Source organism: Capronia epimyces (assembly GCF_000585565.1).
Source record: "Capronia epimyces CBS 606.96 chromosome Unknown aczIQ-supercont1.6, whole genome shotgun sequence".
Lineage (NCBI taxonomy): Eukaryota > Fungi > Ascomycota > Eurotiomycetes > Chaetothyriales > Herpotrichiellaceae > Capronia > Capronia epimyces.
In genome coordinates, this window is record NW_006912909.1 from 1,691,869 (window position 1) to 1,705,750 (window position 13,882).

The following is a 13,882-nucleotide window of genomic DNA, read 5'->3' on the forward strand; positions in this document are numbered from 1 at the left end:
AATTGTCCAGGTTGGCAGGTCTAGTGTTGAGTTGTCTAGAGATTGGCAAGTCTAGTGATGAATTGGCTAGGACAGGACAGGATAGGATAGAACAGGTAATGGCTAGAGCGCACTCACTTCCTTATACTAGAGTATCTTATCATACCTACCTAGGTAGACGTCGTCATCTTACTCTGGAGAGTATCTCATCATACCTAGGTAGAAATCGTCATGTAATGTTCTAGACTAGACTAGACTGTGGACGATGACCAATGCCGCATTTGCCACGATGGACTTTGAGATCATGGATACCTTGTAATAGAAAGCGAACTGGACTGAACTGAACACTATACCGCACCTTCGCCAGTGGTTGGTTATATAGGTATGTATAGGGATGTATCGGCCGAAACCCACCTTTGGTTGGTACCTTATGTAGGTACCTATCTGATATAAGTGTTAGCACAGGTACCTACTAACCTAATTACCAGGTATCGATGTTGTGTATGGATACAGTGTACCTCGTACGGATACGGAGTACTGTACGAGCACCGTATCGGCTTCGTATCCGTACTAAGTCTAGGCACCAGCGAGCGAGCCTTAGGCCCGAGGACCTCGAGTACATAACTCCGCACCGAGAATTATTATATTATATATAGGGGGACCTGGTATATGTGCTAGGTACACCGCTACACCGCTACACCGCTACCCTGATATATTTTATTGTATGTATGTATACCTATACCTAGGCTGAACACCTAATACCTACCGTCCGACCGACCAACCTACTACGCTATACGCTATACTACTAGTCATGGAAACCCCCAGCGTCCCCGTCAACTTCGTGCCCGCTACGGCCGGCGAATCCTTCAAACTTGGCACCATCACCATCCGGATCTTGGAGGACGGGTCGAGAACAGGTGAGTTGAGATGAGTCGAGTCGAATCGAGTCAAGCGTTAAGGGCGTGTTTGGGCGTGTTTGGGCGTGTTGCTTGTTACCTACACCTACACCTACATCTACACCTACTCCTACACCTACCATATCCTATCCGACCTACCATATCCTACCTACCATATCCTACCTATGCTATTCTACCATATCCTACCTATGCTATCCTATCCTACTTCCTACTGACTGACTGACTTGTTTCTCAACCAGACAACCGCATCGGCAGCGCAGAGTTTATCGTCCCGCCGCATACTGCAGGGTAAGTTGAGTTGGTCTCATCATATCAGCCTCAGCAAAGCCCCCAGCCTCTAGCGTCAGGACAGGGTTTCCCAATTTCCAGTATGGTCAGGCTCAGTCTCATCTAGCCGGCTAGCTGTACGGATAGCTATATCTGCTCGCTGGCTGGCTAGATGACAGGAGCAGACGCAGAAGCAGAAACTGAACTGGGACTAGAACTGGTACTAGACCTCACGCTGACATTGTTTGAATCAGCCCTCCGCCGCACTGGCATGAAATGGTGAGTAGTGAGTAGTGAGTACTCGGTACTGTTACTGCCAACCGCAACGCAATCCAATCCCCCAAACCACACTGTTGAACGGTCCCAACCCCGGCGCAATCCATTCCCCCTAGACCACCTGCACTCCCCCAGACCACACCGACAGTACCTATATTTCCTAGACCACACCGACATTACCTATTATCCCCCGACAGTACCTATTCCCCAAACCACACTGACATTACCTATTATCCCCCGACAGTCCCTATTCCCCAAACAACACCAACAGACCTATATTCCCCCGACAGTCCCTATTCCCCAAACCACCGACAAACCTATATTGTATGACTAGCTACCTACCTACAAAGTACCTAACTCTTCTTTGTCTCTAGCACGACGAAACCTTCCTCGTCCTCAAAGGCACCCTTCGCTTCCACGCCCTGCACGGCCAAACCATCGACGCCAAAGTCGGCGACTATGTCACCGTCCCGACCCAGTCACCCCATACCTTCAGCAACCCGTACGACGAAGAAGCCGTCTTCTTCAACACCTACACCCCGGCCTTTTATATCAATTACTTCAAGTTGCTGGCCACGCTGGGCGAGGCCGGGAAACCTATGGACCCGGAGGCGAATAGGAAAGCTATGGCTGTAAGTGTTTGACTTTGGGAAGGCACGGCCACAGCCCAGTTCCCTTGATTTCTTGCTTCGTACTTCAATGTGCTTGTTATGTTCAATGTGCTATCATATGTCCTTGTACTTTGGAAGAATGAACCATCCAACAGAGACCCAGCTAACCGCATTTGATGTTCGACAACAGTACTTTGCCACGATCGGCGTCGCCGACGATGAGATGGAGGTCGACAAGGCCCAGTTCTACGGCGAGAAGAAGAAGGAGAAGAAGACAGAGAAGGGGACGGAGACGAAGCCGGCGGGCAAGTGATAGTGATGGGCCGTTGCCTGTCTTCGTCTTTCTGTCTTCGTCTTTGTCATCCTACATTTCTGTCTTCCTCTCTCTGTGTCTTTCTGTCTTCCTCGGTGTCGGAGTCGGGAGTCGGATCTACCTACCTATCTACCTGATTACCTATACGTGCCTACTTGTCTATGTATTTTGGAGGGAGTGGATGCATCAGACAATACTTGATCATACTACATACTAGTATACGATGAGGAAAACCAGAGTCAGAGTCAGAGCCAGGTTCGGTGTCAAAGTCAGAGTCAGAGCCAGTCAGGCTTGGTGGTGTCCAGAGTCAGGCTCTGAGTCAGGTTCGGTGTCTAGATTTAGAGTCAGTCAGGCTTGGTGGTCTGGTGTCTGGTGTCCGTGTCTGGACTCCAATATCCAATATCCAATATCCAACGCAGAGGAGAGCAGAACGGAAACAAGATCCGCCTAATATCAACACCCGTCGTTCCTAACCTGTCACCTCTTTGTCTGGTCTGGATTTAGGATCGAATTTAGCCTTGATTTTGACTTGGATTTCGATTCGCATGTATATACATCACATATGTACGCAGGCACAGACACAGACAGACCCACGAGTTAGTTAGCACTTTCGTGCCCTCGCGTACTGTCAGGGTCTTCGTACTGGCTATCTAGCTGGTTCCTATGGTATAGGATAGGGTAGGATGGGATGGGATAGGACAGGATATGTATAGCGACTGGCGATACCATTGCGCCTTACTTCTCATATCGACGGAAGACAACACAACACACTACTCTGCTCTTCTTTGTTCTTTGACTCACTTTGTTGGTAGCAAGTATAGTAGCTAATTCTGTTACTTGCCTGAATTCAAGCCATTTACTCGTACGCCATTAGACACGTTCTGTTCGCTAGCAGGGACGTTGGATGTTGGCGCTACCTGTCACGAAACGGTAAGAGGTATCTCGCACACAAAAGAGGTATCTTCACGAAACCCATCACAGCTACTATATCGAGGTACCTTTGATGTCTCAGTACTGAGAGACTTGATCCTCAGGCTGTTGTTGTATAATAAGGGCCTGTTCAGTGTTCGGCACCTCTTTATGAATCGTCTTTAGCGAACCGCGTTTCATCGACGTTGTTGGCAGGGGTCCCTCACTATAAAACGCGCTACTCGTACTATTAATCTATCGTCCAAAACAGCGGAAAAACGTGCCCAAAGCCAAGGTAGCCACACCACGGCGTTCTTTAATCTACGGATACTGTACTCCGTACTTCGGACTAGATTTAGATTTGTTATTTTTCTTCTCCTATCATGGCTGACAGCAAGCGTCTCATCATGGCTGACAGACAGCGGAGGCGTCAACTCGCTGCGGCGGCGGCGGCGGCTAGTGCGGCGGCCAACCTGGCGGCCCTGGGCGGATTGTTGGTTATGACGGCTGGAGTTGTGGCGATATTGGAGACGCTGCGGATCAAGCAGGAACAAGAGGAGGAGGAGGAGGAGGAGGAGGAGGAGGAGTGGCTTCAAGCGCGGATCAGTGCAAGACGCGTCGCGGCGCAGTTACGTCGACAGCGCCTTCGGCGAGAGCGTTTACGGCAGTCAACCCATTCAACCCAATCAAGCCATCCAAACCATTCAGGCCATTCAAGCAATTCAAGCCATCCAAGCAATTCAATTCAATCAACTCATTCAACCCAGTCAATCCGGTCAATCCGGTCAAACCATCCAAACCATCCAAACCATTCAACTCAATCAACCCAGTCAACTCAGTCAACCCAGTCAACCCATCCAAGCCCGACTTCACACCTCAGACACAAAAACACCCGCCATACCCATCCCAGTGCCGACACACATACTCGTCACCGCAACTCTGGCCTTGCGCCGACGCAGCTCCGACAAGACCGTAACCACTTGGCGAGTGCCGGTGCAGCCGAGCGGGTGGCCGATTGCACTGCAGTAGACAGGGGATTAGATAGTGATACAATGACAAAGGGGGCAACAGAGAAATGGGTGATTGCTCAGAATGCAATAGCGAAAGGGGATTGCTGAGAATGCAATAGAGAAAGGGGTTTGCTGAGGATGCAACATGATCGCAATGAACGTTGATGTGGATGCATCTTGAATAGGCCCGCAACTTACATGGCTCCACCACGGACGTTGACTTTGTTCACGTCCAGACCGAGCTTTTCCACACAATAGACGTACTACAAACCCCAAGAGTCAGTTCCAAGTCCAAGTCGACACAATACAATCGATTCAGGGGTAGGGTAGGGTGCGGGTGCGACTGCTCGAAGTCGACAGAATGCAGAGGTAGTGTGCGTGCTCGCAAATGGTGCTTGGCCAGACGCTGAACACCTGGCTCACGGGTAGATGCCACATCAAGACCGCCCTCGCCCTTGCCCCGTTGCCTCGTTCGCCTGAATGTTGCACTCACCATCGACGCAAACGCTTCGTTGATCTCCCACAAATCAACATCCTCCCTGGTCAGACCGGTCAAGCCCAACACTTTCGGAATGGCCAGGGATGGACCAATGCCCATGATACGCGGCTCCAACCCGACCACCGTGCTGGTGACATATTTGGCCATGATGGGCTGGCCCAGCTTCTCGGCCGTGGAGCGCTTCATCAGCAACACTGCCGCGGCACCGTCTGTGACCTGAGACGCGTTGCCGCCCGTAGTGGTTGGACCCCAGTGCGGGAAAGCCGGCCTGATGGTGGAGAGACGGTCGTAGGTCGTGCCCGGCCGGATGCCGTCGTCCTGGTCGACGGTGATGGTGCGAGCCTCGCCAGTCTGGGGATCGACCCACCGAGTGGTGACAGGGGTGATTTCGTCGGCACTCCAGCCTTGTGACCGTGCACGTTCGGCCCGGGTGTGAGACATCTCGGCGTAACGGTCCTGGGCCTCGCGTGAAACGTGGAAATCACGAGCCACGTTCTCGGACGTCCAGCCCATGGGCTGCAGGTTATCCCTGGCCACCGGGTGTGAGGTGATGGCGTCGCTTAGAACGGGCGGTATGTCTTGGTGGCTCGACATGCTCTCGCAGCCCACGGCGATGCCGACCTGGATGGCCCCGAGGGCGATGGCGCCGGCGATGGTCTGGATGGCCAGCAAGCCCGACGAGCAGAACCGACTCGCCACGCTGGCCGCTGTGCTGACAGGGAAGCCGGCAGCCAGTACGGCGCTGCGGGCGTGGAAGCCTGGGCCCGGCGTCAACACGTTGCCCACGCACACGTCTTCCACCACATTGGGGTCGATGCCGGATTTCTCCCGGACCGCCCGTAGGATGTGGATTAGCAGCTCTTCCGTCGGCGTGTCTTTGAGTCCGCCTTTGCGTGCCTTGGTCAACGGCGTGCGGGTGGCGTATGTGATGACCTGTGGCCAGAATGAGAGTGTTAGAAAGGACGAGAAAAAGGAGAATCATGGTCATGGTCATGGTCGGCGCAGGAGAGTGCTTGGGAGGCTGCTGGCTGCTGGCTATTGCCTATGGCCTGTACTGTACAATATCATCTTCCTTCTTCTCCAGGATCTTCTTCAGTCCGGGTGACGGTGGCGCCGGGGTATTACTGGCGGCCGAGGTGAGGTGGCCGGCGAGGGCGTCGAGTCGTTGATGGGCGGGCATTATTGCGGCTGGACGGAGGAGAGGAGGAGGAGGGGAGAGACAAGAGAGTAGGATACATAGGGACACACTGGATGCTAGAGAAACGACCGACCGAAGAGTGAAACATATCAGGGTGAAGCAACCGCGGTACAGTATTGTGTCTGAAGTCTCGCACTGGCACTGGCACTGGCACTGGCACTGCCTGGATCAACTGCCGACGACTACAACCACCGTACCAGTACCACCCACCTCCCCACCTCCAGCTTCGTCTTCCCTCCATGTACCAGTATCGTCTCTCCTCCTTCGTCGTGAGCATGGCTGCCTGGGATATGTCCCTGTCCTGTCCAGGGCAGACAACCACCTGCTGTCTCATCTACCGAACCCTACCATCCCGGGAACTACTCTGTACATAGTACATACTCTACCAGGCCACAGCCCCGATTGCCGCTTCCTGCCTCCGGCTCCTAAGGCCCTAATGCCTCCGTGGGGGATTGCCGCCCCATCATTCTCCCCCATTTCCCCGGACCGAGACCGAGACCGTGCACGGAAGAAAACCCCAGAGTCCACTCGCAGTCACTGCTTGACCACCCCTAAGAAGTATCGCCTGTCGATCCGTCATTGCAGAATATCGGCAGATCCGTCTGCTTGATGCGCCGAGGCACGCACGACTGGCCGCAACAGTAGCTGGGATGGCATATCATAACATAACATAGCATTGCATATCATCTACAGTAGTCTGGCTCAGCCAGCCTTTCTGCTCGTTTCAAACATAATACATCACCATCTGGATACTTGGCTACAGCCCTGTCAAGCATCACGACCATTGTGCCGGTGCTGGAAGCAATATTGTCAGGTCCCTCGGTCTGGTTGTGAGGGAGAGGACTCCAGCCTTCATAGGCACGGTTGTCCAGTACACCCACAGCCGGCGCTCAACAACCATCTGGTTGACATTGCAGTGTGTCCTTCGTTGAGTCAACCATCATGGCCACACTTGCCGCCTCAGCAGCTGCCGCAGCCGCAGGCCTTCTATACGCCGACCACGCCCTCGGCGTGTCACGCGACATCGCGCAGTACCGCCTCGACGCCTCGTTCGCAAACCGCTTTCCACAGTTCCTGGCCAAGCTCGGCCCTCAATCAACACACCTGTATCGAATGCTCGAATTGGCCGAGCCTACAGCCGATGCAGTCTGGTTCGAAGGCCGGTCATGGAACTACCGCGCCGTGAAGCAGCAAGTCGATGAACTGGCCGTTGCACTGCATCAGGATTTGCACGTCAAGAACGGAGATATCGTCGCCGTATTCATGACCAACTCTCCCGAGATGCTGTTTACCGTGTACGCGTTGACCAGACTCGGCGCGGTGCCAGCCCTGCTCAACAACGCCCTGCGAGACGAGACTCTGTTGCATTGTGTGCGCTTGCCGTCCTCAGCTTTGATCCTGACCACACCTGATCTGGCCTCACATGCTGCATCGGCGGCCAGATCGCTAAGCGGGGCCGTCAAGACCGTTCGTTTGAACTTGGGATCCTTCCGACCGATAGGCGATAACAGTGGCGGCGACGACGACATTGTGGATTTCCCTCTCCCTTTCGCCGACCAGTCACACCCACAACTCCCTGTTCTTCCACCCACACCGCCGAAATCCTTGGCCTCGGTCGCCGCCTTGATCTATACGTCCGGCACAACGGGTAAGCCCAAGGCGTGCAGAGTCAAGAACGCCTTGATTTGCGCCGTGTCGTGTAGGTCGTCTATTGACCACACCAACCCGAAAAAATACCTCCAGAGCTTGCGCACCTATTCATGCATGCCGCTTTTCCACGGCACCACCTTCTTTACCGGCCTCTGCTACAGCGCGGGCAACAGCGGCTGTTTCTGCATGGCGCGACGCTTCTCGGCCCGCAATTTCTGGAAAGACGTGCACGAGAGCCGGGCCTCGAGGATTCTGTACGTCGGTGAACTGTGCCGCTTCCTGTTGGCCACACCGCCAAGCCCGTACGATCGTGACCACCGAGTTCTCGTGGCTGCGGGCAATGGGTTGCAGAAGGACGTGTGGATTGCATTCCAGCAGCGCTTCCGCGTGGACGAGGTGCGCGAGTTTTACCGCTCCACCGAGGGAATGGTGAAGTTCGACAACGTCCATCGCCGCGGCCGCCCGGGAGCAGGTAAGGTCGGCTATATGGGGACACTGAGGAAACGGGTGCTCGACAAGGACCAGTGTATCGTCAAGTTCGACTATGAGTCGGAGATGCCGGTGCGCGATCCCACCACGGGCTTCTGTTTGGTTGCTGACCGTGGCGAGCCCGGCGAGGCCATTGCCCGGATCCACAACATGGACACCTATACTGACTACCACGCCAACCGGCCCGCCACCGAGCAGAAGCTGCTGCGCGACGTGTTCGCCAAGGGAGACCTGTGGCAGCGCAGTGGAGATTTGCTGGTCCAGGGGACGGATGGTTGGGTGAAGTTTGTCGACCGTATAGGCGACACGTATCGCTGGATGGGCGAGAACGTGTCGGCCGGCGAGGTGCGTGGATATATTTCGGAATTGCCCGGTGTCAAGGATGTCGTGGTGGTCGGCCGTCGGCTAGAGAAGTATGATGGTCAAATAGGAACGGCGTTGATTGTGCTTGATTCAGGGGGTGAGAAGGATGAAGACGACCAAAGACCAAAGAAGCTGGTAACCGAGCTCAAGAGCCATCCCGAAAACCAAAACAGGAGAAGAGACGACCCGGGGCAGCAGCAACAGGAGCAGGGGCAGCAGCTGGAGCTGGAGCTGGAGCTGGAAAACGAAAAAGAAACAATAGCGACATTCATGGCCCTTCTGTTCCACCGACTCCGCGCAAAAGGCGTCCCACGCTACGCCGTCCCACGCCTCGTCATGGTCCGCGCCGGCCTGAATCCGATCGATGTAGGCGACACCTTCAAGCACGCCAAGACGGTGGTCAAGAACATCCACTGGGGCCCAGATGCGAGTGTAGATGCGAGTGCCGGTGGGAGTGCCAGTTCGAGTGCCAGTGCGAGTTCGACGGCATGTCAGGTGGATGGCAGGCGGTACTTTCTCGATCTTGACGACGAGTGTTTCAAGCCGCTGGATGGGCACGCGTGGCCGAGAATCGAGCAGGGCAAGGCGAAGCTGTGATGGCGTAGGGAACAGTGCGGTAACAGAAAACAGGTAATATATATTAATATGAAGTGGTAGTGAGAACAAAAGAACATTGACCAAAGACTAAAAGAGACAGTTGTGATGTGTGATGTGTGATGCGACGTATACTATACCTATACCTAGAGGGCCTGGCCTATACAGTCTTCGTCTTCGTCTTCGTCTTCGTCTTCGTCTTCGTCTTCGTCTTCGTCTTCGTCTTGTTTCCTCGTGACCGACGCGCCCTTCTCTTCGTCTTGTTTCCTCGTAACCGACGCGCCCTTCTGTTTCGGACCTTGACGCTGGGTCGAAGGCGAAGTCAAAGTCGAAGTCGAAGTCGAATTCAAGTTCAAGTCGGCCGTTCAGGTCGGATCCAATCGACCAACATCCTCCCATCGCTCCTAACGCCATCGACCGACGACGAGACTGTGATTTCACGCGTCCCGTCCGAGTATCGCTCTCGAGGGCCATTACTATTACTAGTACTGGTTCTGCGTCCTAGGGCTGGGTCTGAACCGGAACCGGAATCGGAACCGGAACCTGAACCTGAACCTGAGCCTGATCGTGGATCGGAACCTGATGCTGACCTGGAATCTCTCATGCTTTCACTGAGTCGTTTGGTATCTTTTATGCTTTCACTAAGTCGTCCAGTATCTTTCATGCTCCTGAGTCGTCTGGTAGAGGCAGAGGAATTCGCAGTGGCTGTGGCAGCGGCAGTGGACTGTCGGCGCGACATGGTAGATGTAGATATGGCCACGGTCTGGCTCGATGGACTGGTTGCTGGAGACGATGTTGTGGACGGACGTCTCTTGCTTCCACTCGACCCTTTGGTGGAAATTTCTGAGCTCTGCGATCGGAAGGACTCTTGATTGGTATCGCTGCTACTTTCAGGAGAGGACTCTGAGCTCTGAACTGGATGGGTCATGATGCTGCTTTCAGTAGAGCTTGCGTTTCTTGTCATGCTGCTGCTTTCGGTGGCCATTGCCGTTGTCGTTGTCCTCACACTCATCTTTCCCCCTCGTCGACTTCTTGGCTGCTCGTGGTCGCGGTCGCGGTCATGGTCACGGTCATGATGGATACCTAGCGTCGCCGGACCCCACCGCGCAGTGTACCCCTTCCACACGGCTTTGACTTTCCGATCGCGCCGTCTAATCATCGATTTCAGCTGGTTTTCCATCTCGACGATGCTCCGGATGTGGCTGCGAGAAAGGCGGATATTCAATCCCACTATACAGGTGCTAGGCGCGGTGTCGACGACGGATGCCGATGCCGATGCGGTCGACTCATGTCCTGACTCGGGAGGCTGCGAAGATGCCGACTCGATGTCTTGCTTCAACAGGCTTAGTCGCTCAGTCAGTTCATCTATATTGTCTGCATATTCGTCGAGGATCGCGGACTCGGCTTCTCGTCGAGCTGCTGAATCACAATGACCGCAAGAGCCCTGGATGATATAGATGTAGTTGTTCGGTACGCGAGTCAGGGGTTCCTTTGCAGGAGACACACGCAGGTAGAGTGGAGGGTATGCGAGGAGATCGTCATGGTATTCTGCCAGAATGGGCTGGACGTTGAGAGGTCGCGACACTGGAGGACTGGTGTGAGGGCAGGTGGTGAAGTGGTAGGTCTGAGCATATGCGAGTTCAGGGTCTGGCAAGTCGGTGCTGGAGGTGAGGGATGGCGCTGAGGACGATGGCTGCTCTTTAGGTTTATCCGAAAGTCCTGTCAATGCGGATGCGGATGTGTTTGTAGTTGTGTATGAGAATGATATATTACTTGGACAGCCACGAGATTGCATACCAACAGCATGGGACTGTGGCGTAGGGAACGACTGTGGGCTTGATGTGTGACTATCCCTGTCCAGCCTAGCCTCCGATCGTGAGCGCTGCCTTACTGGACTTCTTGGAGAAGACGTCTTGATGATGAACGAAGAGAACAATGCTGTTGAACTTGAGGCTAGCATTTTGGACATAGTGTTTGCCATGGGGCCTGCTGACTTCGCATTGTCCCCAATTGTCAATGTTGCTGCCGAGGGATGATCAGACCCTGGAACGTCAACCGATCTGGGAGAATGACCTGTCCTATCCGAGGAGTGGTTCCGCTTGGGAGCGATGGGGGCACTACCCATGCTAGCTGTCTCCTTCCAACTGCTGAGAGGATAGTAGTGTTTTGACCTTGACGAGCGAAGCGGTGTTCGATCCTGTGGATGCACCGGGAAGGTTTTCCTTGGAGAGATCTGTGGCTTGTTGTCAGCTCGTCCTGCAGTAGCAGGAGTAGTGGGATATCCGAACTCTTCTTCCATGCTTCCAGCCGACTCCGCTTTAAGAGACTCGCCACGATGTCGGGACGGTGATTTGGTAATAGTAACCCTGGTCGTGGTCGAGACAGTGTCGGTGGTAGAGTCCGATGACCGGCTGCGGCAGCTGGCTGAGGTCTCTTCGAGTGGCTGATCAAATCCGCCTATGGCGATTCGATGGTTATGACGGGGAATTGGTCTTTGGGGATTTGAAGTGAGGACACAACCCTCGTTAGCTGGCAGTGGTAGCCTATGATTGTCGCTGTTCATGGATAAGCAGAAGATCGGAAGATGCGAGAGCTCCAGTCGAAATTCGGGGAATTCGTTGCTCAGTATCGGCACCAGAGTCCGCAAATATTGTGTCTAAGCTGACCTGCAGTTGATATTGTCTTTTCGTTCTTGAATACTGCTTGCAAGACAGGAGCGATGTGCCTTGCGTTTTGTGGTGTCTGTGAAAACAAAGACATTAGAGACAGAGCACATTGTCTGAGTCGGCCTTAACAAGGCCATTGTGCGATGTTTATCCTTCGCCCACAGTGTGGACAAAGGCTACAATCTTTGTCTCTGATGCCATTGTTCAATCTGGAACACCTCAAACATGACCTGCACTTGCTCGTATTTAGCGATTGCTCGAAAATGGCTGGTGGGCAGAAATAGCGAGTACCAAATAGCGAGTTTGACGTTCAAGGCCGTCATTTCGGCTCGATATCGCGTGTCAGCCGGATGTGCTGGGAATCCGATGAAAGAGATCCACCAAATGTAGCTCCATCGGGTTGACAATACCTGCTTTCGTTCTCAATCCTCTTCGACACTCCCGGTCAAGATGACTCTCATGTTCAGGCGCCATCGAGCAACTTCGTGCTCAAGAGCATTCAATTTGGCGGCCACGCTTAACAAACTAGGGTCGCTAGTCTCGACGCGGATCTTTTCACGCACAATGACCTCTTGCCTCCCACGCCATTCAAAGACTTCCCCCATTTCATCGTGGTTTGGGGGTCTAGGACCCATTCCCAGTAACTTTGAACGTAGACTGAACCCCGACAGCGAGAACGCTGAGTCCAAGGAGGTGCTTGGGGTTCCGCCGGGGGAGGTGGGAGCCAGGGTCCTGACCGTGAGGACAAGGTTGGCATCTTGAATGGTGAAATGGAGACTTAGATAATCTCCCAGGGGAGGTTGAAAGATGTTTTCATCGGGACTATTGAACCACCATTGTGCACCTGGAATTGAATCTAGATCTGCGCCGGTGACGGGTCCTTTCAGACAGGCCTTTGCCTCGCGAAGATTGTCGTGCAGCAACTTGAGCTGGCCGGCAATGAAGGACGAATCGGTGGACTGGCCGGTCCATCGAGAAACATCGATAATGTCCAGCGAGTCATTGATCAAAGATTTGATGGCGGACAATTGTAGCAGTGGAATGTCCGAGGACGACGAGGAAGAGTGAAAGATGTGGCGGGTTGACGGGGTGGATGTTGTAGTGCCTCTGGGCGTGTTGGGAGGCAGAGTAGTCAGACGCAGGTGAATGTCCTAATAGAATAAGTTGCTGAGGAACACAGGGCAATCCACGGCCTGGGTGGTTACACACTCACTCCTTTCACAAGTCTCGTGCCGACTCTGGTCACGAAGCCTTTGACGCTTTCGGACCGCAACGAGGACAGAACCAAGGTCGATCCCGGTTCTTTTGGTGCCAGCAAGGCGTCACACTCCTCAAGACCCTCCTTCAGAGCCACCAGAGAGTGCTGCAGGGATTCTAGAAGCCACCGAAGCTCGAGCCTCTGCCCGATCGGTCAGTTTCTGTCTAACATTGATCGGGTTTGGTCAACCGTACCAAGCACTCTTCCTCTGCTTTTTGGAGCTCACCATGGGGTACGGGAGGGTAGACCCAGGTGGACATGGTGAGAGCAGAGTGTCGAATGGAATCAACTTGAATGGAAGTTCAAGGTGCAACGATGAAGGCGATTGGAGTCGTCGTCCTGGGTTTGCACTCAGGCTCAGGCTGCGCATCAGTCAATCAGGTGAGGAGGGCAGAAACAGCCGGAGAAGAGAGTTGCGCTAGTGAAAGCTAGAGAAAGGAAGCTAGCTGGTTACGGATTAGGGTCTCCGATTTCTTGTTTTAAGATGCTCCGGTGCTCTAACTCAGCTGGGAGTTGGCACCCACTCGGGCACTGATGACGCAATGGCACTTGACAGCAAAAGACAATGAGATTACCACCTACGTATTATTATTATGATTGTTATTTGTTTTGGCTGCGCTGAGAGCTCGAGAGCTGAGCTCCCCCATTACGGCCCATTACGGAGTACGGAGTATTCTATCCCACCACTACCCAGTGTAGTGCCGCACTACTCGCTCCACCGTCCATTGGCATTCTGGCTGACTGGCTGAACCCCCCGGGGCGTCCTTAGCTGTCCAGGGACACCCAATCTCCATCGTCCGGCTCTGCTAGGCGTTGCTAGGCGTGTCTGTTTCCCACTGCGGGTGTCGTCTGGTGGTGTCGTAGGGGCGAGTGACCTCATCCA

At 53.9% G+C, this 13,882-nt stretch overlaps 5 protein-coding genes across 5 annotated transcripts; 2 read left to right on the forward strand and 3 right to left on the reverse strand.

The window, feature by feature from the left end:
* Window positions 1-790: 790 nt before the first annotated feature.
* On the forward strand, window positions 791-2,363 carry A1O3_07498 (uncharacterized protein; the record flags this gene model as incomplete). The annotated part of the gene is made up of 5 exons (XM_007737606.1): window positions 791-896; window positions 1,136-1,184; window positions 1,418-1,442; window positions 1,814-2,071; window positions 2,241-2,363. The coding sequence occupies 5 exons, from the start codon at window positions 791-793 to the stop codon at window positions 2,361-2,363; spliced, it is 561 nt and encodes a 186-aa protein (XP_007735796.1).
* A 1,778-nt stretch (window positions 2,364-4,141) lies between these two features.
* Window positions 4,142-5,961, reverse strand: A1O3_07499 (acetyl-CoA acyltransferase; the record flags this gene model as incomplete). Its single annotated transcript, XM_007737607.1, has 4 exons — window positions 4,142-4,292; window positions 4,481-4,545; window positions 4,776-5,714; window positions 5,842-5,961. The coding sequence occupies 4 exons, from the start codon at window positions 5,959-5,961 to the stop codon at window positions 4,142-4,144; spliced, it is 1,275 nt and encodes a 424-aa protein (XP_007735797.1).
* Window positions 5,962-6,921: 960 nt separating this feature from the next.
* On the forward strand, window positions 6,922-9,078 carry A1O3_07500 (uncharacterized protein; the record flags this gene model as incomplete). The annotated part of the gene is made up of 1 exon (XM_007737608.1): window positions 6,922-9,078. The coding sequence occupies one exon, from the start codon at window positions 6,922-6,924 to the stop codon at window positions 9,076-9,078; it is 2,157 nt and encodes a 718-aa protein (XP_007735798.1).
* A 935-nt stretch (window positions 9,079-10,013) lies between these two features.
* Window positions 10,014-10,870, reverse strand: A1O3_07501 (uncharacterized protein; the record flags this gene model as incomplete). Its single annotated transcript, XM_007737609.1, has 2 exons — window positions 10,014-10,111; window positions 10,159-10,870. 2 exons carry the CDS (start codon window positions 10,868-10,870, stop codon window positions 10,014-10,016), a joined length of 810 nt encoding a protein of 269 aa, XP_007735799.1.
* Window positions 10,871-12,163: 1,293 nt separating this feature from the next.
* On the reverse strand, window positions 12,164-13,259 carry A1O3_07502 (uncharacterized protein; the record flags this gene model as incomplete). The annotated part of the gene is made up of 3 exons (XM_007737610.1): window positions 12,164-12,892; window positions 12,955-13,140; window positions 13,194-13,259. 3 exons carry the CDS (start codon window positions 13,257-13,259, stop codon window positions 12,164-12,166), a joined length of 981 nt encoding a protein of 326 aa, XP_007735800.1.
* Window positions 13,260-13,882: the final 623 nt, after the last annotated feature.